This window comes from Schistocerca cancellata, chromosome 5 (assembly GCF_023864275.1).
Source record: "Schistocerca cancellata isolate TAMUIC-IGC-003103 chromosome 5, iqSchCanc2.1, whole genome shotgun sequence".
Classification (NCBI taxonomy): domain Eukaryota; kingdom Metazoa; phylum Arthropoda; class Insecta; order Orthoptera; family Acrididae; genus Schistocerca; species Schistocerca cancellata.
The window spans coordinates 552,320,008-552,347,713 of record NC_064630.1 but is presented as its reverse complement, the minus strand read 5'-3'; the positions used below and the strand labels follow the sequence as shown (position 1 = coordinate 552,347,713).

General features: G+C 45.9%; 1 protein-coding gene across 1 annotated transcript; it reads right to left on the bottom strand.

Annotated features, from left to right (window-relative positions):
* Nucleotides 1-412: 412 nt before the first annotated feature.
* On the bottom strand, nucleotides 413-25,940 carry LOC126188676 (mucin-5AC-like). Its single transcript, XM_049930282.1, is given in 2 exon segments — nucleotides 413-2,372; nucleotides 25,915-25,940. Coding segments are annotated over 2 exon segments (1,572 nt in total). The 3' UTR covers nucleotides 413-826.
* Between the last annotated feature and the right edge of the window lie 1,766 nt (nucleotides 25,941-27,706).

Here is a 27,706-nt window from a genome sequence, read left to right as displayed (position 1 = left end):
TTGAGTTTCCACTTCAGTCACACCACCGAGGTTGCTTTAGAAGGGTTTTGTCGTTCATGATTGATTTTTTTCTCAGGTGACAAACAATAGTCCATGATCGATGTAAGTGAGCTCTCCTGATCGCTCCATTCTGCTGTTGCAGCGTCTCTGCTGCCAACAAAGTACCCTGCCTCCTTTCACACTGGCAGGTCCTACACTCGTAATATCTAGTGGTCAGTTCCGCATTGTATAGTGGTACCCAGTTCCTTTTGATCAGTCTACTTTCGATCAATGTTAACACGAAAATTTCACTAGAACCATTAACAGAAAAACTCAAATGGGTGACTGTCACATGTCTAAGAATGATGAGTAATTAACGTTTTATTTTATGTGATGCGGTACACGATTTTTATTTATTTATGCACTTCAGGATAGAGGACTATAGCGTATACACTCTATAGTGCACATTTGCCTTCTAAGTCTCATACACATGCTGCAACGATGAATCCAATCTAAGAATAAAAAAAATTATTTTAAACATAAAAACACAATGAATCAATAAATAAGGCTGTAATGATATAAGGCCATTATGAATAAATACGATGTAACTCGTGGATTACATATGTCAAAACCAGAATCTTACGCCTACAATATTTCCATATAGTAGGCGATAAATTGCACAACAATGTCGTTATTAGCCAAGACACTACAAAAACATTCAACGAGAAACACCTATTTAATGCCTGAATAGCTGAAACATTTTATGAATCCTAAAGTGACAAATCATTCTGATTGAAAATAAGATTTCGAATTGTACAGCCAGTGGCTTCATGATCAAACCGCAGCTTCAGGCAGCTTTAGCTGCCACTGGACCCCAAGTTGTGGATGGTCGGTTTGTGGTAGGTTCCCAGGTTTTGGATGGCTGGCCTGTAGTTGGGCCCCAAGTTGTGGATGACTGGCCTGTAGTTGGTCCCCAGGTTGTGGATGGTCGTCCTGTTGTAGGGCCCCAGATTGTAGATGGTTGTCCTGTAGTTGGGCCCCAGGTAGTGGATGGCTGACCTGTTGTTGGGCCCCAGGTTGTAGATGGTTGTCCTGTTGTAGGGCCCCAGGTGGTGGATGGCTGGACTGTTGTTGGGCGCCAAGTTGTGGATGGTCAGCCTGTAGTTGGGCCCCAGGTTGTGGAAGGCTGGCCTGTAGTTGGGACCCAAGTTGTAGATGGCTGGTCTGTAGTTGGGCCCCAGCTTGTGGATGGCTGGCCTGTTGTTGGGCCCCAGGTTGAGGATGGCTGACCAGATGTTGGGCGCCAAGTTGAGGATGGCTGGCTTGTATTTGGGCCCCAGGTAGTGGATGGATGGCCTGTTGTTGGTCCCCGGGTTGTGGATGGTCGTCCTGTTGTAGGGCCCCAGGTGGTGGATGGCCAGACTGTTGTTTGGCCCCAAGTTGTGGATGGTTGGGCTGTAGTTGGGCACGAGGTTGTGGTAGGCTGGCCTGTAGTTGGGCCCCAGGTTGAGGATGGCTGACTAGATGTTGGGTGCCAAGTTGAGGATGGCTGGCTTGTAGTTGGGCCCCAGGTAGTGGATGGCTGGCCTGTTGTTGGGCCCCAGGTTGTGGATGGTTGTCCTGTTGTAGGGCCCCAGGTGGTGGATGGCCGGACTGTTGTTGGGCGCCAAGTTGTGGATGGTCGGCCTGTAGTTGGGCCCCAGGTTGTGGAAGGCTGGCCTGTAGTTGGGGCCCAAGTTGTAGATGGCTGGCCTGTAGTTGGGCCCCAGCTTGTGGATGGCTTGCCTGTTGTTGGGCCCCAGGTTGAGGATGGCTGACCAGATGTTGGGCGCCAAGTTGAGGATGGCTGGCTTGTAGTTGGGCCCCAGGTAGTGGATGGCTGGCCTGATGTTGGACCCCAGGTTGTGGATGGTCGTCCTGTTGTAGGGCCCCAGGTGGAGGATGGCCAGACTGTTGTTTGGCCCCAAGTTGTGGATGGTTGGGCTGTAGTTGGGCCCCAGGTTGTGGTAGGCTGGCCTGTAGTTGGGCCCCAGGTTGAGGATGGCTGACCAGATGTTGGGCGCCAAGTTGAGGATGGCTGGCTTGTAGTTGGGCCCCAGGTAGTGGATGGTTGGCCTGATGTTGGACCCCAGGTTGTGGATGGTCGTCCTGTTGTAGGGCCCCAGGTGGAGGATGGCCAGACTGTTGTTTGGCCCCAAGTTATGGATGGTTGGGCTGTAGTTGGGCCCCAGGTTGTGGAAGGCTGGCCTGTAGTTGGGCCCCAAGTTGTGGATTGCTGGCCTGGTGTCGGGCCCCATGTCGTGGATGGCCGTGCAGTTGTTGGGCCCCAGGTCGTGGACGGCTGTTCTGTCGTAGGACCCCAGGTTGTGGATGGCTGGTCCTTCACTATGCAGCTGCCAGTAAAAAAGAGAATTTAAACAAAATTCTTTATGTTCTCAGGTTTGTATGTTTACTTTAACTTTTAAATACTCTGTACAAGAGAGTTGTGTAGAGTGTGTTAACACTTGAACTAAGATTGTGCACCATTAGGTCTTCACCATGGCCAAACGACAAATATTTTATATATACTACTTTGTGATTGGCGAAGTTATTTCCTTTTTAGTTGAATGCTTAATAACTTTTATTTTGATGATGTGTTAATTTAGGCGTAAAAGTATTGTTTCAGTGCATAGTCAATATTTTTATTTCTTTTTGTCAGTTTGTCATAGGTTCTTATCTTCCTTCACATTAAGGAATAATTGAATTTAGGGTACCCCGAATGATACTATGTACTATCACATACCTACCTGAAATTTGAGTGATATTAGTATACTTAATGGGACAGTGTTCTAAGAACATACTGCAAAGCAATAGACTAGTTTCAGTGGTGTCCAGCTAGTATGGCAAATACTAGCTCATCATTAGAATATTATTTTGACTCTACAGCTGAGCGTTCACCCTTTTGAAACATAGCTGCTCATTAGTACTGTTGCCTGACTGGAATTCGTAGCTGGGGATTTACCCTTCAGGGTTAACGGTGTTAATAAAACACCTATCCAGTAATACACTCTGACCCACACAAACATACAAAAGAAATAAAAGAAATCGCAATACCAAGAATGAATTGTGCGGTATACACTAGAATTGACAGACATGTTTTTGTTTTTCACATTTGAAAGACGATGCCTGTTCATATTTAGCGCTAGTCGCCTAAGAGTGGCGCTAGTGGCTCCATTATAAGCATGCAAATCTTGTTTGTTTTAAAAACACGCTGCAACGGTCTTGAGCCTCGGTTGCCTTTGAGACTGGGCTTGGTGAGTTGAAGTTAGTCAGGAATGCCTTTAAGGTGACGAAGACACGTCACTGAGTTTGAAAGAGTTCGTGTGTTAGGGTTACGAAAGCTGGATGTTCCTTCTGCGATATTACAGAAAGACCCGACAGCAATGTTGCCAATGCTGGCAATGGTGGTCACGAGGATGTATAGTCGCAAAAAGGTCGGAGCTGAACGGCTACGTGGCACAACCGAGAGGGAGGATCATCGTATTCGGAGTATGTCTCTGTCACATCGTAGTGCATCTGCAGCTGCAATTTGTGCAGCAGTTGGCACCACAGTGACACAAAGAACTGATACAAATCGGTTACTTCAAGACAGCTTCGAGCAAGACACTCTGCAATTACATTCCTTTGACCACGAACCAACGCCATTTGCAACTTCATTGGTGTGAGGCATGCACGAAGTTCACTTCATCATGTTGTATAAAGGCATGGTTTACGTATTATAACAGTGTTACTTCCCGAGATAATTTTTTATGCTTTTGACAGAACCTGTATTCTTTTTAAAAGTCACATTTGATATTACCATTTGAGACTTCTCTTTTATTACGATTATCGGCTTGATTGGAAAATTGCGCAGGTCGCACCAGTGTTTAAGAAGGGTAGTAAGCGTAATCCATCGAACAGCAGACCTATATCATTGACGTCGGTTTGCAGTAGGGTTTCGGAGCATGTACTGTATTCAAACATTATGCATCACCTCTAAGGGAACGATCTATTGATGCGTAATCAGCATGGTTTCAGAAAACATCGTTCTTGTGCAACGCAGCTGGCTCTTTATTCGCACGAAGTAACGGCCGCTATCGACAGGGGATCTCAAGTCGATTCCGTATTTCTAGATTCCCGGAAAACTTTTGACACCGTTCCTCACAAGCGACTTCTAATCAAGCTGCGGGCCTATGGGGTATCGTCTCAGTTGTGCGACTGGATTCGTGATTTCCTGTCAGGAAGGTCGCAGTTCGTAGTAATAGATGGCAAATCATCGAGTAAAACTGAAGTGATATCAGGTGTTCCCCAAGGAAGCGTCCTGGGACCTCTGCTGTTCCTGATCTATATAAATGACCTGGGTGACAATCTGAGCAGTTCTCTTAGGTTGTTCGCAGATGATGCTGTAATTTACCGTCTAGTAAGATCATCCGGAGACCAGTATCAGTTGCAAAGCGATTTAGAAAAGATTGCTGTATGGTGTGGCAGGTGGCAGTTGACGCTAAATAACGAAAAGTGTGAGGTGATCCACATGAGTTCCAAAAGAAATCCGTTGGAATTCGATTACTCGATAAATAGTACAATTCTCAAGGCAGTCAATTCAACTAAGTACATGGGTGTTAAAAATTACGAACAACTTCAGTTGGAAAGACCACATAGATAATATTGTGGGGAAGGCGAGCCAAAGGTTGCGTTTCATTGGCAGGACACTTAGAAGATGCAACAAGTCCGCTAAAGAGACAGCTTACACTACACTCGTTCTTCCTCTGTTAGAATATTGCTGCGCGGTGTGGGATCCTTACCAGGTGGGATTGACGGAGGACATCGAAAGGGTGTAAAAAAGGGCACCTCGTTTTGTATTATCACGTAATAGGGGAGAGAGTGTGGCAGATATGATACGCGAGTTGGGATGGAAGTCATTAAAGCAAAGACGTTTTTCGTCGCGGCGAGATCTATTTACGAAATTTCAGTCAACTTTCTCTTCCGAATGCGAAAATATTTTGTTGAGCCCAACCTACATAGGTAGGAATGATCATCAAAATAAAATAAGAGAAATCAGAGCTCGAACAGAAAGGTTTAAAATGGTAGAGAGATAGTATGATTGTGGTTCGATGAACACACTGCCAAGCACTTAAATGTGAATTGCAGAGTAATCATGTAGATGTAGATGTAGATGAGGTGTGTTACCATATTCCTTTAAACCTTTATGGCCATTGCTGATAGTCTTGCGTACGAGCCAATGCCGTTCTTGTTTTAGGTACTAGTTGTCACTATCAGCATTGTTCCGTATTTTAGCGTTATACATGCACTTGGTCCATTCCTGCTGGGCGTAATTTCATGCGTTTGACTATTCATTTCATGAGACGATTATGTACCCTTAGTACGGTTGTGTTAAATCTTATATTTCATACTATGGGAGCTGGTACACTCTTTAATTACCTCCCTCCCCTCCTCGTTCCTAAACACAATTTTCGACGTGCAACTTCATGTTGTAGGGTTAACGAATTTTTATGTGGTTGTGTTTTAGAATTTTTGTATGTGGTGATTATATTTGCACTGGGTTTTGTAATTTTCCTAGATTGGCTGCGGTGCCTTTCCATACATGCGAATGGCGTCCCAAATGAAGAACTAGTAAATCCATTTTTATTGCAACCGCGGTTGAACTCTCTCTCTCTATAATTCAACTAAAAAAATTCTTCTTGTACACATCGGGTAGGAGGTTACAGTTAGATCGCTCGACAATTTCGTGACATATTACATGGAGAGAGATTCCTTGGATTAGCTGGTTTGAGACAAGCTCTAATACGTGGCGTAGCAGAGAAATGATATACACGGTATTATATAATTGACGAAGAGTTTCAAAATTTGAACTTGGTCACTGAGGGTGCAGGAGCAGACTTTTGTAACACACTAATGTAACGTTTCAACTGGCCGTTAGTCAATTCAGGAAGTGGAAAATATGCGATTTTACATTGCTGTATTTCTGTAACCGTTACTGAGTAGTTATTGGGTTACAACAGCTGTATGTGGGCTACCAGTAGCCTGTAGGAAAGCGGCACCTGGAAAGCTGTTCGTGAATGCCAGCACACAGGTCGAATCACAGACTGATGTACAAATATGCAGTCAGGGAGCATGCGATGCGAAATCTCGCCCTAGACCATAACCCAAGGTGTAGGGTCAATGTGTCTTGCACGCAGACAGATTGGTTGCAAGTCCTCAATTGGCCTCCTTTTAACCAACGCACAGTTAACACTGGCACCGGTACCACTGAAGTAGCAAATAGCGATGGTTTGGGGTCAGTGTAATGCAGGTTACTAGTCTACTGGCTCGGAACTATCCTTTAAGTAACCGATTTGTAACAGTTCGTTGTGTCACAGTGGTGCCAGCTGCTGCTCAAATTGCTGTTGCAGATGCAGTACGTGGCGACTGAGCTGTACGCCGAACACGATGGTCTTCCCTCTCGTTAGCGCCACGTGGTTGTCCGCCACGTGGCTGTCCTCTCTTTCAAACTTCACGGAATGGGGTGGGAGGGAGAGTTTTAGCGAATCAAAATTTACGAAGTAAATAAGTATTTTTTATATATCCGTAACCATTTTGCAAGCAAAAATGAGAACATGGATTTTCTTGAATTACAGCGACAACTACCAAGAAGAAAAAATGTACGTAGTTTTTTTATGTAGAATCTGATTTTGCAATAAAAAATGGGGGTTCCAATTTGAAATTTTAAAGTTGCCTCCCGCCCCACTCCCAGGGAGCTGGGGTGGCGGGCTAATTTTAGCACCAACAGATGTCCCCCTCAAAAATAACCCACTTTGGGTTCTACAGATTTTTTCGTACGATGGAGCTCCAGCACATTTCAGTCGAAGTGTTCGTACGCTTCTCAACAACAGATTCGGTGACCGATGGATTGGTAGAGGCGGACCAATTCCATGGCCTCCACGCTCTCTACATCTACATCTACATTTATACTCCGCAAGCCACCCAACGGTGTGTGGCGGAGGGACCTCAACCCTCTTGACTTTCATTTATGGGGGCATTTGAAAGCTCTTGTCTACGCAACCCCGGTACCAAATGTAAAGACTCTTCGTGCTCGTATTGTGGACGGCTGTGATACAATATGCCATTCTCCAGGGCTGCATCAGCGCATCAGGGATTCCATGCGACGTAGGGTGGATGCATGTATCCTCGCTAACGGAGGACATTTTGAACATTTCCTTTAACAAAGTGTTTGAAGTCACGCTGGAACGTTCTGTTGCTGTGTGTTTCCATTCCATGATTAATGTGATTTGAAGAGAAGTAATAAAATGAGCTCTAACATGGAAAATAAGCGTTTCCAGACACATGTCCACATAACATATTTTCTTTCTTTGTGTGTGAGGAATGTTTCCTGAAAGTTTGGCCGTACCCTTTTGTAACACCCTGTATATTGGTTTGCAATGTGCACAGATCAACAAATGATGAAAATTAAAACATTTGCGGGACGGCAAAATCGCCTCCAGTGGGTAGTTTTTCGCTACACTGCTGAGTAGCTTCGAAACGTGATTAAACGTCCACTTATTCGGATGGTGGCCGGAATCTATCGTGGCATACTATCGATGAGATGCAGTCCAGATTGTCCCACCCTTCCATGACGATTCTGAAACATGTCGTACACAGTAGGCCTACGTGATCGTTGTCGACTTCCGAAAACAGTTCGCTTCCATCGATCCCACAAATGTTCGACTGGATTCACGCCCACGGAGAAGACACGACACTCCATTCTGCGGATCCTAGCACGGCGGAGGATCGAGTTCACGAGAAATGTACTATGAGAACTCGAATTATCATACATCAAGATGAACCGATCAGAAAAATATTGGCGATACAGTCCCACTATTTGTTGCAGAATCTCGACCCTTTGCCGTGAGATGGGCGTCAACAACGACGAAAGAAGTATGGTGGCCCCATGTAATGCCACAGTATAACACCACCACTATCACCAGGTTTTCACATATCTGGGACACAGTACTGGAGACGTTCGATATAATCAGGTTCTCTCCAAACACGTTGTCTGCTATTATCACTGTACAAATAAATCCGTTTCATCCGTAAACAACACCCGGCGCCAATTTTGGGGCGTTCATTCTGCATGATTTCTTCCCCATCTGTAATGGAGTCCATGGTGTGGTGAACGGCGAAGTGCTTGTCACGGTCATTGGGAGTGGAGATTCGCATAATGCTTTCTTTTCCTAGTAGTTTGGGGTGATACATGACGTCCTGTGGCCTCTTCGAACGCTGAATTTAGTTCTGGTGCGCTGAGCCCATGAGTCATCTGACTTAAAAATCGTAGATGTCAACCACTGAGTGCTCCTCTCGAAAGTGGAGAGTCCGTGCGGGATAAGTCTTCAACACTACCTGTCCTTTGGGACGCACCACATCACTATGTCTTTGGCGCAGACGTCGAGCAGTTTCCCAGTTTGACAAGCTTTCTGCACGTAACGTTATGATGCAGAGCCGATCGTTGTTCATGAGTGCCCTTCGTGACATTATGAATGTTCACTCTACTGTTCCATAGACGTCTCTGGCGGGTCCCTACGAATGCTTTATTTTTAAATTAAACGCTGAAATCCATTAGAGTGCGGTGTCCTACCGGTGGGTAATAGCATTTGTATCTGTGTATGTGTTCACAACTAACGTCAAGGGTGACCTCCCGATCGGTACCGGCACAGAGACAATGCAATACATCTGTACGACATATTAGGGTGACTGAAAACTTTTGTTGATTAATCGAAAGTAATGTACGAAGACGAGGAACATTATTTGTGTTATGTGATATATTTTTGCCAGTTGAGAAGGCAGAAAGCACTTACAGTATTTCAAGCAGAAAGTGATGATTTCTGGAAGAATTTAAGAGTATTTCACGCGAGATAACAACTGGTTTTAATGTATAGGACTTCTGTACCGTTCAGTGGCGAGTTAATGAATACTATAGACGAAAGATAGATTCGAAGATTATCGCAGTCGCCGTCTCTGCTCTACGTATCCCATTATACTTGTCTTGTGACAGCCAGAGCGAGAGCACCAGCAGCAGCGAGTACTGTTTGTATAAAGCGTTTTTGTACTTATTTGCTGCGCTTAGCTTTTAAATAGTTTTTCTGGGAAAACCTAGCGTAGTTTTCGCGTCTCGTATTTCAGTGAGTGTTTCTTGATTATCAGAGTAGCTCATCAGAAGATTATCTTGGGAATTTGTCACCGTATAGGGTAGGGTAAACATAGTCATGTGTAGGGACTGTGGTTGTTGTGAGCGGACGCAAGGAGAATTGGCCACTCTTCGGGGGCAGGTGGAGGCTTTGTCTGTTAGGCTCATCGAGCTCGAGGCGCAGGCGTCGGCTCGTAGTGGCGTTGGGGCAACTGTGGTGAGACCTATGCCTACTTCGGTGGCCTTGGAATCACATGGAACCCCTGATGTCGCTGCGTCTTCCGGCAGTGAGCATCTTACCGGTCAGCCATCACTCCAGGGTGGATGGCGGACAGTGGTGGGCTCGCGCGTGCCTGGCCGAAAGGCGAAGGTGGGATCTGGCCGCGTGGCTGCTGCCTTACCCCTTTCCAACAGGTACAGGGTGCTTCCTAGTGGTGATGACATCGTTTCCGAGCCACCACAGGATGCCTCGCCTGTTGGGCCAGTGGCCGATTCTCCGGCAAGGTCCCGACAGTCACAGAGGGCGGGCCTATTAGTTATAGGGAGCTCCAACGTTAGGCGGGTTATGGAGCCCCTCAGGAAAATAGCGGGTAGGTCGGGGAAGAATGCCAGTGTGCACTCGGTGTGCTTGCCGGGGGGTCTCGTCCGTAATGTGGAGGAGGCCCTTCCGGCAGCTATTGAACGCACTGGGTGTGACCGGCTGCAGATAGTAGCACATGTCGGAACGAATGACGCCTGCCGCTTGGGTTCTGAGGCCATCCTTGGTTCCTTCCGGCGGCTGGCTGATTTGGTGAAGACAACCAGCATCGCACGCGGAGTGCAAGCTGAGCTTAATATCTGCAGCATAGTGCCCAGAGTCGATCGCGGTCCTCTGGTTTGGAGCCGTGTGGAGGGTCTAAACCAGAGGCTCAGACGACTCTGCGACTATAATGGTTGCAAATTCATCGACCTCCGTTATTGGGTGGAGAACTGTAGGGCCCCCCTAGACAGGTCAGGCGTGCACTACACACCGGAAGCAGCTACTAGGGTAGCAGAGTACGTGTGGCGTGCACACGGGGGTTTTTTAGGTTAGAGGGACCCCCCCCTTGGGCGAAACGATAAAATACCTGACGGCTTACCAGAGAGGACATTATCATCGTTGATAAAGAACGTCCGTCCTCAGAGACCAAAAACAGGAAAAGTTAACGTAATATTGGTAAACTGCAGGAGTATCCAGGGCAAGGTTCCTGAATTAGTATCTCTTATTGAAGGAAATAGTGCGCATATAGTATTAGGAACGGAAAGTTGGTTAAAACCGGAAGTGAACAGTAACTAAATCCTAGACACAGAATGGAATATATACCGCAAGGATAGGATAAACGCCAATGGTGGAGTAGTATTTATAGCAGTAAAGAATTCAATAATATCCAGTGAAGTTATTAGCGAATGCGAATGTGAAATAATCTGGGTTAAGCTAAGTATCAAAGGTGGGTCAGATATGATAGTCGGATGCTTCTATAGACCACCTGCATCAGCAACCGTAGTAGTTGAGCGCCTCAGAGAGAACCTGCAGAACGTCGTGAAGAAGTTTCGTGATCATACTATTGTAATATGGGGAGACTTCAATCTACCAGGTATAGAATGGGATAGTCACACAATCAGAACTGGAGCCAGGGACAGAGACTCTTGTGACATTATCCTGACTGCCTTGTCCGAGAATTACTTCGAGCAGATAGTTAGAGAACCAACTCGTGAAGCTAACTTTTTAGACCTCATAGCAACAAATAGACCGGAACTTTTCGACTCCGTGAATGTAGAAGAGGGTATCAGTGATCATAAGTCAGTGGTTGCATCAATGACTACAAGTGTAATAAGAAATGCCAAGAAAGGAAGGAAAATATATTTGCTTAACAAGAGTGATAGGGCACAAATCGCAGAATATCTGAGTGACCACCATCAAACGTTCATTTCTGAGGAAGAGGAAGTGGAACAAAGGTCCAAAGCGAGGGGAAAGATCCACCGTGGTATAACAATCATGTACGAAAGGTACTACGGAAACAAAGAAAGCTTCATCATAGGTTTAAGAGTAGTCGAATCATAGCTGATAAGGAAAAGCTGAACGAAGCGAAAAAGAGCGTAAAGAGAGCAATGAGAGAAGCATTCAATGAATTCGAACATAAAACATTGGCAAACAATCTAAACAAGAACCCTAAAAAGTTTTGGTCATATGTAAAATCGGTAAGCGGATCAAAATCCCCTATTCAGTCACTCGTTGACCACGATGGCACCGAAACAGAGGACGACCGAAGAAAGGCAGAAATACTGAATTCAGTGTTCCGAAACTGTTTCACTGCGGAAAATCGTAACACGGTCCCTGACTTCAGCCGTCGCACGGACGCCAAAATGGAAAATATTGAAATAAACGATATCGGAATTGAAAAACAACTGCTATCACTTAGTAGCGGAAAAGCATCCGGACCAGACGAGATACCCTTAAGATTCTACAGTGATTATGCTAAAGAACTTGCCCCCTTTCTATCAGCAATTTATCGTAGATCGCTGGAAGAACGTAAAGTACCTAGCGACTGGAAGAAAGCGCAGGTCGTTCCCATTTTCAAGAAGGGTCATAAATCAGATGCGAATAATTATAGGCCTATTTCGCTTACGTCAATCTGTTGTAGAATAATGGAACATGTTTTGTGTTCTCGTATTATGACGTTCTTAGGTAATACAAATCTCCTTCATCATAACCAACATGGATTCCGCAAACAGAGATCATGTGAAACTCAGCTCGCCCTATTTGCCCAAGAAATTCACAGTGCCGTAGACACTGGCGAGCAGATTGATGCCGTATTCCTGGACTTCAGGAAGGCATTTGATACGGTTCCGCACTTACGTTTAGTGAAAAAAATACGAGCTTACGGAATATCGGACCAGGTTTGTGATTGGATTCAGGATTTCCTAGAAGAAAGAACACAACATGTCATTCTTAACGGTTCAAAATCTGCAGATGTAGAGGTAATTTCGGGAGTACCGCAAGGAAGCGTGATAGGACCTTTATTGTTTACAATATACATAAATGACTTAGTTGACAACATCGGTAGCTCCGTGAGGCTATTTGCAGATGACACGGTTGTCTACAAGAAAGTAGCAACATCAGAAGACTCGTACGTACTCCAGGAAGACCTGCAGAGGATTAATGCATGGTGCGACAGCTGGCAGCTTTCCCTAAACGTAGATAAATGTAATATAATGCGCATACATAGGGGCAGAAATCCATTCCAGTACGATTATGCCATAGGTGGTAAATCATTGGAAGCGGTAACGAACGTAAAATACTTAGGAGTTACTATCCGGAGCGATCTGAAGTGGAATGATCACATAAAACAAATAGTGGGAAAAGCAGGCGCCAGGTTGAGATTCATAGGAAGAATTCTAAGAAAATGTGACTCATCGACGAAAGAAGTAGCTTACAAAACGCTTGTTCGTCCGATTCTTGAGTATTGCTCATCAGTATGGGACCCTTACCAGGTTGGATTAATAGAAGAGATAGACATGATCCAGCGAAAAGCAGCGCGATTCGTCATGGGGACATTTAGTCAGCGCGAGAGCGTTACGGAGATGCTGAACAAGCTCCAGTGGCGGACACTTCAAGAAAGGCGTTACGCAATACGGAGAGGTTTATTATCGAAATTACGAGAGAGCACATTCCGGGAAGAGATGGGCAACATATTACTACCGCCCACATATATCTCGCGTAATGATCACAACGAAAAGATCCGAGAAATTAGAGCAAATACGGAGACTTACAAGCAGTCGTTCTTCCCACGCACAATTCGTGAATGGAACAGGGAAGGGGGATCAGATAGTGGTACAATAAGTACCTCCGCTCGCGGAGTATAGATGTAGATGTATCTTTTCATTCCCACCCTGTAGAAAGTCGAACCTGTGAACGAACTGATATTAATATTATTAGTCAACAACATAAACTGCACAATGCTGTTACACCGATCTTTGTTTGGCTGTTTCTGAAACAGCTTTGACACCCTTTTGGGGCACCATTGGATACAAAATGGATTATTTCAGAGCCGGAAACAGTAAAACTTCTTTATTAAATTGCACAGACCGCACATCAGCACGTCAAGAGATATCATACTGCACCATGGCGTCGCTTGACGTACGAGAAGATTCCGGTGACAGAATTAAATGGAGACGATATTGCAGAACTTGTATTATTCCGAATTACGATGCGAAGTTCCTTCGGACATGCATGCATGTGCCTTGTGGCACAGTTGGAGTAATCACTGTGTGGGCTCTGCGATATTTCTTTTATCGATGATGTAAAAGCAGATGTTTACTATCTTCTTCTTGTTCACCATGGTCTTTCTCAGGTGGATCAAACATTAGCTTAAATTGGTGTTTGCCCAAAAAGGATAGTTCTTTCATTTTATATGCATGTTATTCCTTTTGATATGACTAAAAATTCGTAATGTGTGTTTGTTATGAAGTTTGGTAATAAACACGAATAATAATGGGCCAATATTTCATTTCAGTACACAATGAAGACCTTTTTACCGAGATTTTTAATGATTTTTGAAAGAAGCAATACTTCGAAATAATATGTTAGGGCCAAGCTCTTCATCACTTAATTACGTAGCTCGAACGTTTTGATTATCACATCTGAGTCTCAGAAGGTACAGCTGATGCAGATCAATGTGGCTGTTAGAAGGCAGCCGCGAGGGATTAGCCGAGCGGTCTGGAGAGCTGCAGTCATGGACTGTGCGGCTGGTCCCGGCGGAGGTTCGAGTCCTCCCTCGGGCATGGGTGTGTGTGTTTGTCCTTAGGATAATTTAGCTTAAGTAGTGTGTAAGCTTGGCGACTGATGACTTTAGCAGTTAAGTCCCATAAGATTTCACACACATTTGAACATTTTTTTTTTTTTTTGAGCTAGAAGGCAAGTCGAGCTGGGTTGGTGTCTTTCACCCTGAGTCAATAACATCGCTGAAGTTCTGACCACAGCGCACCCCTCTGGCACCACCCACTGCTCAGACCGACAGAGCATGCTTGGTGTTAATAAAGGCTACCTGTTGAACTTAGGACGCTTCACCAAGTCCTTGGGATGTTGTCCGCTGCCTAGTTCCACAAGTGTTGTAATTTGTTGCATTTGCCAAAGACCGTCTATTATGCACGTTGCAATTGCCAACTAGGCGAACTTATTAAAGGTAAATTATTCGAGTTGGCTTGTTTAATTCTCTCTTTGTTATAGAAGCCTGATAATAATGTGTGCACTGATTTTCCGTGGTATCAGAGGATTGTTTTGTAATTGCAAGCTGCCTGTGGCAGGTTTGTCCTCTCTTGAGCAGCTGATGGGATGATGCAAACCATAGTATTCTGGCTATGGTTCTGTAATGTTTAATTAAGGTGGGTGCCCTTATATTATGGTAGTCGATTCTTCCAGTCTTAAGTTTTTGAGTGTTTTTTTTTGCTTCGTTCTTGTTTGATGTTATTGTAACCAGTTGCTAATGATTAGTAGTTGCTTGTTACTGACAGCATATTGTTCTTAGATTGTAAGTTATGCGATTTCATTATCTACTGAAATGTACTACTAAAAAAGTGGTTAAAGCTGAACTTACGCAGTTGCCTATTGGCATTCGTTAACGAAAAAAACCTTCTGGTGGATATTTTAGAATTTCCCTTGATAGCTTCATATTACAGGCAAGGACCTATCGAGATTTCTTTTAATCTTGTACTGTCTTACATTGTTTGAAGTACAAGGAGTTGAATGTAATTATTCTCTTTTAAAACATAAATGTAGGTTGATAGTTCCCATTTGATTGTATCTGTGCTGGCATAAACTGGCGCCAGCACACCATGGGGCATAGAGGTTGTGAGAAGATAAATAGAGGCCAACGACAGACTCGCAGGAAACGCGCCACAACGCCCTCTTGGCCACCACTATTTAGATCGCCACAGCGGACCGGAGGGCCAGTCTGTCTCATCAAGTGAGTACGAGTGTTTCATCAAGTGAATCACGAGACATCAGTCGTAGCCCAGTCACTTACATTCGCAGACAGAACCTAGTGACCAGAATACTATACATATCGCACTTTGTACTTCACCAGCAGTGAGGGTAACGTGGTCTATTATGGAGAGCTTGTACTGGAACGACTATCTTGAGGTAAGTAGATTTCTTGTTCTTATGAATAAGGAAGCCAGTTAATAAATGCGTGCATTTTTTTGTTATAGAAGGAGGATGCCAACTACCAAACATCCTCTCCTTACTTATCTTGGTACAAGCCTACATAGACAACGAGACGACATAAAAGATTGCGACGAGTATAATTCAGAAGAAGATTTTGCTTGCTTCTCTTGTGTTTAAGATTTCAGGGGTGCTCGTTGTTGTATTCTTGCATTAACTAATCAAATTTTTCTTTTCAGAGGCTTTGCTTATTATTTTGCTATAACAAATTGCTGTAAACCATGACCACCCCGCCCCCTCTCCCCCTTACCATCGCGCCTCAGACGGATACGGCTAATGTGATGGATCTAACACAAAATTTTCAGTTTCGGCACCAAAAAATTGGTGCTTTGCTGACGACGGTAGAACAATTTCTGGATGCACAAGCAACGTCGGTCGCACAACAACAAGAGCCAACCGACCGACAAGTCCAACACGCCCCGCCGACCAGCATACCAACGGTCTGGTAATGTAGCGACACAGAAGAGGAATGGCTCGAATACCTGTCACAGTTTCAATCACATTGTGAAGTTCATCTAGTTCAAGGTACAGTGGAGCTACAATACCTTCTTTCGATTGAGAGATCCCGCGTGTTCAGGTTAATACAAAAACCTTTCCCAACTGCGTTTCCCGACCAGCTTAACTATGACCAACTAATAATCGCTGCATTAATTGAGTACTATGACCAGCAAGTCTAAGTAGCTGCAGCCAGGTATCAGTTCTTTCGCTTGCAGAAAAAGCCGGAACAGACGTACCGTCAATGGTACACAGAATTAACGGACATGACTAGGAAGAGTAAATTTAAATGTAGTTGTGGCAACTTTACAGTGACTTGATGATTAGGGATGCAATAACATCCAGTGTCGCGGGTGCCATAGTGGCCGATAAGTTTGGCCAGGCCCCGATATGTCGGGTCGAGTCGCCCCTTGCTAGCGACCGCCTCAAGCAGCCACAACAACGAGCGCGTACACGGCCGCGCGGGCAGCCACGTAGACAGGTAAACAGACCTGTGAATTTAGTAAAGTCTTGCCCTATATGTTTTGTTTACCATAAAAGACAGAATTGCCCTTCACGTAATCAATGTGTTACACGTATGGGAAAAAACTGTGTTCAAGCTGTTTGTTTGCAACAGCACAAAAACGGCAGTTTTGCCCGCACCCATAAAAAACAGGCTCGTGCATATACAGTGAAAGTTGTGTTTTCCAGATTCTGACGAAAGTAAGATTAAGGTTGTGCCTCATCCTCACCCTAGTGCTGTGCAACGACGTTCTAACAAATTATTTGTCTCATTACGAATTGCTGGCCGTCGTGTGAACTTGCAGTTCGACACATGAGTGGCAGTAACCTGACGTAAGAACAGTCAGGCTCCTTTCTAAATCTAGCAAGCACCTTATTGCTTACAACGTCCATGAAATTCCAGTGCATGGAGAGTTTAGTTTGCCTGCCACTTACAAAAATCATACTATGAAGGTGAATTTTACTGTGTGAAATCAAGAGACATTGAGAACATTTTCGGTTTTGATGCCTTTCATTTCATTCCAAGACAATATACTTTCCATATCGGCTTGTGGTCTAAAAGACAGTGTTGCTAGCTTACTTAAAGAATTTTCTGAACTATTTTTGGAAGGAATGGGAAAAGTTAATACACTACTGGCCATTAAAATTGCTACACCCCGAAGATGACGTGCTACAGACGAGAAATTTAACCGACAGGAAGAAGAAGCTGTGATATGCAAACGATCAGCTTTTCAGAGCATTCACACACGGTTGGCGCCGGTGGCGACACCTACAACGTGCTGACATGAGGAATGTTTCCAACCGATTTCTCATACACAAACAGCAGTTGACCGACGTTGCCTGGTGAAACGTTGTTGTGATACTTCGTTTAAGGACGAGAAATGCGAACCATCACGTTTCCGACTTTGATAAAGGTCGGATTGTAGCCTATCGAGATTGTGGTTTATCGTATCGCGACATTGCTGCTCGGGTTGGTCGAGATCCAATGACTGAATCGGTGGGTTCAGGAGGGTAATACGGAACGCTGTGCTGCATCCCAACGGCCTCGTATCACTAACAGTCGAGATAACATCTTATCCGCATGGCTCTAACGGATCGTGCAGCCACGTCTCGATCCCTGAGTCAACAGATGGGGACGTTTGCAAGACAATAACCATCTACACGAACAGTTCGACATGTGCAGCAGCATGGCCTATCATCTTGGAGACCATGGTTGCGGATACCCTTGACGCTGCATAACAGACAGGAGCGCCGACGATGGTGTACTCAACGACGAACCTGGATGCACGAATGGCAAAACACCACTTTTTCGGATGAATCTAGGTTCTGTTTACAGCATCATGATGGTCGCATCCGTGTTCGGCGACATCGCGGTGAACGCACATTGGAAGCGTGTACTCGTCATCGCCATACTGGCGTATCACCCGGCGTGATGGTATGGGGTGCCACTGGTTACATGTCTCGGTCACCTCTTGTTCGCATTGACGGCACTGAGCAGTGGACGTTACATTTCTGATGTGTTACGAACCGTGGCTCTACCCTTCATTCGATCCCTGCGAATCCCTACCTTTCAGGAGGATAATGCACGACCGCGTGTTGCAGGTCCTGTACGGGCCTTCCTGGATACAGAAAATGTTCGACTGCTGCCCTGGCCAGCACATTCTCCATATCTCTCACCAACTGAATACGTGTGGTCAATGGTGGCCGAGCAACTGGCTCGTCACAATACGCCAGTCACTACTCTTGATGAACTGTGGTATCGTGTTGAAGCTGCATAGGCAGCTGTACCTGTACACGCCATTCAAGCTCTGTTTGACTCAATGCCCAGGCGTATCAAGGCCGTTATTACGGCCAGAGGTGTTTGTTCTGGGTACTGACTTCTCAGGATCTATGCACCCAAATTGCGTGAAAATGTAATCACATGTTAGTTCTACTATAATATATTTGTGCAATGAATACCCGTTTATCACCTGCATTTCTTCTTGGTGTAGCAATTTTAATGGCCAGTAATTTAGTAGCGCATGTTATACTGAAAGATAATTCACAGCCTAAGTTTTTCCGGGCCCGCCCCGCTCCAATTGCTTTAAGAGACAAAACAGGCAGTGAATTGAAAGAATTGCAAGATAATTGTGATAATTGCTCTCTTTCAAGCTAGTCAGTGGGCAAGACCTCTCATTTTGCTACGTAAGCCATCTGTTCGCATACGAATTTGTGTTGACTTCAAGCCTATAGTCAAAAACAGACAGTAGTGGATAGTTATCTGTTATCTCGCCCTGAGGAATTCATGGACAGTCTTGGTGCAGGACGTTACTTTTCTAAGATAGATCTGTGTGATGCCTACTTGCAAATTCCATTGGGTGAAGAATTACAGAAAGCGTTTGTTGTAAATACAGTCTTAGGACTGTTCAAGTATTTGCGTTTCCTTTTCGGCAGTGTTTCCGCACACCCCCTTTTATAACGTTACTTGGAACAGCTCACTGCAAAAGTACCATATTTTCAAACAACCTTGACGATATTGTCGCCTCAGGTCGTACACCAGAGGGAAAAGATGCCAATTTGTGTACTTTCTTTTACGGGTGTTGTCAGAAGCAGGACTCATGCGTCGTCTCGAAATGTGTGACTTTTTTAAAACTGAACTACAGTAGTTAGGTCATGTGATAAACAGTCAGTGTGCACCCGCTCCAATCTCATGTACTTGCAATCCGTGATCTACCCGTTCCTCGCAATGTGTCTGAACTGCAGTCAGTACTAGACAAAATGACATATTACATTCGGTTCATACCGAATGCCTCTCAGATCGCGGCTCCATTGGGTCGCTTTAGTCGCAAAAATGTACCTTCTGTGTGAAGTAAAGACTGTCAAGACGCATTTCAGAAACTCAAAAATGCTTTACTCAATAACAGACGTTTAGTGCATTTTTGCCCTGCCGAGCCGGTAGTTTTGGAAGTCGACGCTTCTTCCTACGGAATCGGCGCTGTCCTGTCGCACGGAATTGGTGCACACGACGGACCTTTCGCTTTTGCCTCAAAGTTGTTATCTCAAACTCAGTGCAATTATTCTCAAACAGAATAAGGCGCTCTTGCTATTGTGTATGGTGTTACAAAATTCCATGACTATTTGTATGATGGAAAGTTCTATTTAGTGACAGATCTTAAGCCTTTGCTGTCCTTGTTTTATCCGTCAAAGCCGGTTCCTGCACCCACCGCTGAAAAATTTCAACGCTGGGCTTGGTTGCTTTCGTAGCATCAGTATGAAACTGTGTACAAACCTACGGGAAACCATGGTCATGCAGACGCTCTACCTCGTCTTCCGATTGGCCCAGACTCTGATTTTGATGCATCTGACGCATGTTGTTGCCAAATCGATGCGCAGGATTGCTGGAATCTTTTCCTTATAGTAGAGAAAAACAGCACAGGCTACGGAAGCAGACACAGATCTCAAGATTTTATTGCATTACATTCTCACGTCTTGGCTACGTTCATTGAACAGTATCCAGAACTCAGTTGTGCCGCAATATTTTGCACATCGCCATAACGTTTCAGTTCAGCGGGGTGCTATTCTAGTTCAAAATGACAGTGGATAGCCACATGTACTTATTCCCAAAATATTGCAACAGGACGTGTTGCAATTGCTCCTCCAAGCACTTTGGGGAATTGTTAGCGCTGAACAGTTAGCGCGCCGGCACCGTACTTAGCAAGGCAAGGACGCCCACATTGAACAGATGACGTCACAGTGTCGCGCCTGCTCGGAAAACCAATCCGCTCCGCCACAAACATTCTCAGCTTGGCCTAAGACTCAATCGCCGTAGCAGCGAGTGCACACTGACTTTGCAAGACCGTTTTGGGACACTCGTTGGCTCATAGTGGTGGACTCTTTTAGCAAGTTGCTATATGCGGTGGTTGTGAACTCTACGACATCACGTAGCACCATTCAAGCGTTGTCGCCCACAATTTGCATTGAAGATTTGCTACAATACTTGTGTCGGAGACGGACCACAGTTCGCTTCACGTGATTTTGAACAGTTCTGTGAAGGAAATGGCATTCGTCATCTAACAAGTGCTCCGTTTCACCCACTGTTCAATGGAGAAGCAGAATACTTTGTGCGCCCTTTCAAGCGACAGATGGCCAAGAGTTGCACCACCCAAACATGGGAACAGGCGCTGCAACTCGTTCACACCCCCTACCGCTCCCAGCCACGAGCGGACCATCACTGGCGAAACTTCTACACATCCGCCTCCATCAGACGCTGCTACACTTGCTACACCCACCGCAGCATCTGAAGCCGCCAGTGGTCCCTAAGTATGGCTTTGCGCCGCGCAATCTTGTTCTCTCCAGGATTTATGGCAACAGTGGGCACTGGGAAAGAGGTTTGTTCCAGGTACGCATTGTCTCCTATACACTCCTGGAAATTGAAATAAGAACACTGTGAATTCATTGTCCCAGGAAGGGGAAACTTTATTGACACATTCCTGGGGTCAGATACATCACATGATCACACTGACAGAACCACAGGCACATAGACACAGGCAACAGAGCATGCACAATGTCGGCACTAGTACAGTGTATATCCACCTTTCGCAGCAATGCAGGCTGCTATTCTCCTATGGAGACGATCGTAGAGATGCTGGATGTAGTCCTGTGGAACGGCTTGCCATGCCATTTCCACCTGGCGCCTCAGTTGGACCAGCGTTCGTGCTGGACGTGCAGACCGCGTGAGACGACGCTTCATCCAGTCCCAAACATGGGGGACAGATCCGGAGATCTTGCTGGCCAGGGTAGTTGACTTACACCTTCTAGAGCACGTTGGGTGGCACGGGATACATGCGGACGTGCATTGTCCTGTTGGAACAGCAAGTTCCCTTGCCGGTCTAGGAATGGTAGAACGATGGGTTCGATGACGGTTTGGATGTACCGTGCACTATTCAGTGTCCCCTCGACGATCACCAGTGGTGTACGGCCAGTGTAAGAGATCGCTCCCCACACCATGATGCCGGGTGTTGGCCCTGTGTGCCTCGGTCGTATGCAGTCCTGATTGTGGCGCTCACCTGCACGGCGCCAAACACGCATACGACCATCATTGGCACCAAGGCAGAAGCGACTCTCATCGCTGAAGACGACACGTCTCCATTCGTCCCTCCATTCACGCCTGTCGCGACACCACTGGAGGCGCGCTGCACGATGTTGGGGCGTGAGCGGAAGACGGCCTAACGGTGTGCGGGACCGTAGCCCAGCTTCATGGAGACGGTTGCGAATGGTCCTCGCCGATACCCCAGGAGCAACAGTGTCCCTAATTTGCTGGGAAGTGGCGGTGCGGTCCCCTACGGCACTGCGTAGGATCCTACGGTCTTGGCGTGCATCCGTGCGTCGCTGCGGTCCGGTCCCAGGTCGACGGGCACGTGCACCTTCCGCCGACCACTGGCGACAACATCGATGTACTGTGGAGACCTCACGCCCCACGTGTTGAGCAATTCGGCGGTACGTCCACCCGGCCTCCCGCATGCCCACTATACGCCCTCGCTCAAAGTCCGTCAACTGCACATACGGTTCACGTCCACGCTGTCGCGGCATGCTACCAGTGTTAAAGACTGCGATGGAGCTCCGTATGCCACGGCAAACTGGCTGACACTGACGGCGGCGGTGCACAAATGCTGCGCAGCTAGCGCCATTCGACGGCCAACACCGCGGTTCCTGGTGTGTCCGCTGTGCCGTGCGTGTGATCATTGCTTGTACAGCCCTCTCGCAGTGTCCGGAGCAAGTATGGTGGGTCTGACACACCGGTGTCAATGTGTTCTTTTTTCCATTTCCAGGAGTGTATATACTTAACTGCAGGTCCCGATGGTTTGCAACGCCGCCACGAGAACCAAATTCGTGCATGTCATTTGCCCTGGGTTCTGCTGCTTTTCTTCCCCGCAGATCCACGGGCTCATAGGACCATGCAGCCTTCTATGCCAGCCTCTGGTGCCAACAGGGCACACCAGGGGGAGCGGATGGAGGTTGCGCCCTCGCTCCCACCGTCTCCACTCACTGACCCCATGGACCCGCCATCGCCATTACCGTCGCCTTCATCACCCCGGCACACGCCCTCAGGCCTGGGCGGTTGCCCAGGTAGGATTTTTCCGGAGGGTGTTCCTGTTGCCTTGCAAGCCAGGTGGTGGGGCTCAGTCGGGAGTACGCCAGTTCGACTGTGGACAGTCACAGCTCCTGCCCTATCTCGACATCCAGCATCCTAGCTCCCTCCCCGCTGTAGTTCACAGCCTCACTACACAAGTTTGTGGTATTTCAAGAGGGAAGAATGTGCTGGAGCGGATTGGCGCCAGCATACCGTGCAACATAGACATTGCGAGAAGATCGATAGAAGCCAACGACAGACTTGCAGGGAGCGCGCCACAATCGCTCTCAACGCTGCCACTATTTAGACCGCCGCCGCACCGGAGGGCCAGTCTGTCGCACCGAGTGAGTTCGAATCTGTCATTGACTGAGTCATCGAGACATCAGTCGCACCCCAGTCGCTTTCCTTCGCAGACAGAACTAGCAACCAGAATAGTGTAGACAATGGACTTTTTACACTACTGGCCACTAAAAATGCTGCACCACGAAGATGACGTTCTTAGAGATGCGAAATTTAACCGACAGGAAGAAGATGCTGTGATATACAAATGATTAGCTTATCAGAGCGTTCACACAAGGTTGGCGCCGGTGGCGACACCTACGACGTGCTGTCATGAGGAAGGTTTCCAACCGATTTCTCATGCACAAACAGCAGTTGACCGGCGTTGCCTGGTGAAATGTTGTTGTGATGCCTCGTGTAAGGAGTAGAAATGCGTACCATCACGTCCCCGACTTTGATAAAGGTCGTATTGTAGCCTATCGCGATTGCGGATTATCGTATCGCGACATTGCTGCTTGCGTTGGTCGAGATCCAATGACTGTTAGCAGAATATGGAATCGGTGGGTTCAGGAGGGTAATACGGAACGCTGTGCTGGATCCCAACTGCCTCGTATCACTAGCAGTCGAGATGACAGGCGAAACCCCACATTTCAACAGGGTAATGCACGACCGCATGTTGCAGGTCCTGTACGGGCCTTTCTGGATACAGAAAATGTTCGACTGCTGCCCTGGCCAGCACATTCCCCAGATCTCTCACCAATTGAAAACGTGTGGTCAATGGTGGTCGAACAACTGGCTCGTCACAATACGCCAGTCACTACTCTTGATGAACTGTGGTATCGTGTTGAAGCTGCATGGGCAGCTGTACCTGTACACGCCATCCAAGCTCTGTTTGACTAAATGCCCAGGTGTATCAAGGCTATTATTACGGCCAGAAGTGGTTATTCTGGGTACTGATTTCTCAGGATCCATGCACCCAAATTGCGTGAAAATGTAATCACATGTCAGTTCAAGTATAAGTCCAATGAACAACCGTTTGTACCTGCATTTCTTCTTGGTGCAGCAATTTTAATGGCCAGGAGTGTACTTTGCCAGCAGTGAGGCTAACTTGGTCTACTACAGAAAGCTTGTACCACAACGACTGCCTTGAGTTACATAGAGTTCTTAATCTTATGAATAAAGAATCCAGTTGATAAATGCATGCAGTTTGTGTTATAGAAAGAGGGTGCTGGCCACCAAACAACATCCTCTCTTTGCTTCTCTGAGTACAAGCCTACGGAGACAACTGGACGACATAAAAGTATCGTTCTGTTTTACAGTAATGTTACTTCTACTGGGACTTGGGCCTTTGTGTTCTGATTATTAAGGATTATTATTTTTACTAATTAACTTAGCTGAAGTTTTATCAGTGTATATCTTTTAGGTACCAACAAACGAAACCTGTTACAGTAATAAAGTTTGCGTTAATAAGTCTAAGATGCTGAGTGAATGTTGAGCAGCTGTCCTCTGATGGAAACCTATTACCCAAGCCAACCTGTTCAATTGGTGTAAAATCTTAACAGAGAGCGGTTTCAGTGTGGGCTACAATGTCGGTACAACACCCAGTAAATGCTCCAGTGCACAGCAGATATGAGACAAATTCTAAAGTTAAGATTCGTATTAGAATGAAACATGTGCCAATCATTGGCAAGATGCGTGTAAACGTGTTCCAAGCTCTTTGGAAAGACTGTGACCTGTTATTGAAAACTGTTGCAGAACAAGTAATAATTGTTTATCTAGATACAGTGATGATCCTAAACATTATGACCACTGCACATAGCGAGACTGAACGTTGCCTGGTGGCGTTTTGGACACGTGAAAGGGTAGGGAAAGAATATAAGTGGGACGGAGATGGATCGGGAAGTACTGTAGCAACGTTATAGGCCGCAGTGGAGAAACACACTGACGTAAACGACTTTGGCAAAGGGCAGATTATTGAAGGACGTAAATGCACGAGTAAGTGGTAAGGTGTCGGACATGCATCCCTCATCACAGAGCATGGCGGTTGGAGACTGGCCCGTTCTGTAAAGCATGGATCTGTGGCAGATCTAACGCCAGAGTTAATGATGGTGCGCGCGCTGGCTGTTTCGGAGCACGCCATTCGTCTCAATCTTAGAATATTAGTCTCTGCAGCTTACGAAAACAAGTGTTCCTATGTTGAACAAATGAGGTTTGCAGTAGGCACGGGATAATAGACTAGATAGTGGATCAATGGAAAACGACACCTAGTCGTATGAATAATATTTCTTGTTATAACACATTAATGGACGTGTCCAGATACGGCCTCATCCTGGCGAGCGTCTGCTCGGAACGTGTATTGTGGCAAGATGGGGGCAGTGTTGCGCTACAGGGAATCAAAGGCATCTTGACAGCTATAGACTAAGTGAATATTGTTGCAGTTCATCTGCATTCCTACATGCTTCATGTCTTCCTCGACGGTGGTGGCTTCTACCAATAGGATGATCATGTCAAACCAGGAACGTGATACAGTCTTTTGAGGAAAATGGCAGTTGACTAGTGTTGAAATTTTCGCCATCAAAGTTGGCTGATCTGAACCCTGTGTAAAACATATGGGCCGCTATATGGTGCCAGCTCTGCACCCACCAGCCTACAATTCATGGGAACTGCATGCCATGTGGGCACACATCTGGTGTCACATTCCTGCGGAAGTCTATCATGGACTTGTCAACCACATGCCACGCGTGCTGCACTGGTTTCTAGCCGCGCGGGATTAGCCGGGCGGCCTAGGGCGCTGCAGTCATGGACTGTGCGGCTGGTCCCGGCGGAGGTTCGAGTCCTCCCTCGGGCATGGGTGTGTGTGTGTTTGTCCTTAGGACAATTTAGGTTAAGTAGTGTAGAAGCTTAGGGACTGATGACCTTAGCAGTTAAGTTCCATAAGATTTCACACACATTTGAACATTTTGAACTGGTTTCTAAAGGAGGATGAACACGACATTAAGCGAGCAGTTATCTTTAGGCTCAGCAGTGTATTTAAAATATAGTTATGAAAAATAGATTATGAAAGCCAAAGAACTAAGAGTAGAGTATTGTTCTAACTTAAATTTGTACAATACTTACGTAGAAACAGTGAGGTCAAACGTCATGCTGCCCGGACATCTGAACATGTCTGGAACGATCTTGTCTCCCTTCCGCAGACAGAAGTAGTAGACGGCTGCGTTTTCCTCTACTACGCCCAACTGCCCAACATGACTGCAGGTAGGGATGGGTCCTTCTGTACACACGCGGTGCGAAGTCGTCAAGCTGACGATGTGAAATAAAAATTAGTTTGTGGATACCTCACTGCTTGATTTATGAACAAAGAGAAAAATGTTAAAAAGCAGACATTTTAGCTTAGAAGCCAACGTACCACGTTGCAGACCAGCAATCATTTACTTCTCTCTTTTGTTACAAATAATTCTCAGCATCTATTCATCTGCTGATTACCATACTAAACTAAGGACAGTGAATGGAGATGGCAAGTAATAACGTCCTACGTCAGTGTCCTTTCGTCGATCGTATTGTGCTTGTTTACGGATGACCAGTCAAGACCGCGACATATTAGAAGCTTCATTTATGCTGATTACATGGCTTTAGTTGTTTATTGCGAAAATCTTTTAGGCTACAGAAAGGCTATTTGCAGCGCAAGCATGGTTTGTAATCAAAATTCTGCAAAGACACTGATGAGCGCATTTCTTCTTTGAGAAACTAGTAAAGAAGCTACTAGAAGACTGGGTGAGATGGAAAATCGGGAGCGTCTACAGCACTGTCTAATCCCTCAGCACCTGGCAGTCAGCTTAGATTTGGCTCTAGTTTGTGAGCAACGTGCCAACTGCGGACTGATTATCTCAGCATGCAAACCCCTCAAAGTCTCTTCTTCAGTGAATACGCAGCACATCCCACACTGTTACAGACACTTCAGCTCTTGTTTTAAGTTTGCCTAAGTGGCAGACTGCATATTGACATAATCCTTAATAGAACTTGGAAGGTGGTGATCGCGAGTATGAAACCATATTCCACTACAAAATTTTACTGCATTGATGATAGAAAGAAGGATCCTTTATTGTATGATTATATGAAAGCGGAAAACAGCTCCAAAGTAGGATACTGTAATGTATATCTCCGCCTCGAAGCCACAAAGCCAGTAAAAGTATTAAGTACTCCACATACTTAATTGTTGTATATGCTCTGACCATTACATACTTCAAGATTTCATTCAACCCAAGGAAGTGGAGACTGCTGGTGCCTGTTTTGTGGGAACTCTCTTTGAGCTACGGCTGTGTCATTATATTTGTTTTCCTCCTCATCTCTTCTACGAGCGGCGTTTAATAAATAATACAACGTATTTCTTCTCTCGGTTAATTTCGGCTGCAAAAATAAGGAGGGCCTTTGGGACATCCTGGAATGTTTCCGCTTCAGTTGCTATAGTTTCATGAAGTTCCAATAGGTTGTGGCACTCTAATGGTTCAAATGGCTCTGAGCACTATGGGAGTTAACATCTGAGGTCATCAGTCCCCTAGAACTTAGATGTACTTAAACCTAACTAACCTAAGGGCATCATACACATCCATGCCCGAAGCAGGATTCGAACCTGCGACCCTAGTGGTCCCGCGGTTCCAGACTGGTGTGCCTAGAACCGTTCAGCCACAGCGGCCGGCTGTGAAACTCTACGTAGCGTTCAAAATGGCGTCTGTAACAGAGGTGTGTTCCAAGCAAAGAGCTATCATTGAGTTTCTTTTGGCGTAAAAACCAGAGCATCGCAGGCATTCGTAGGCTCTTGCAGAATGTCTACGGAGATCTGGTAGTGAAGAAAAGCACGGTGAGTCGTTGGGCGAGGCGTCCGTCATCATAGCAACAAAGTCGTGCAAACTTG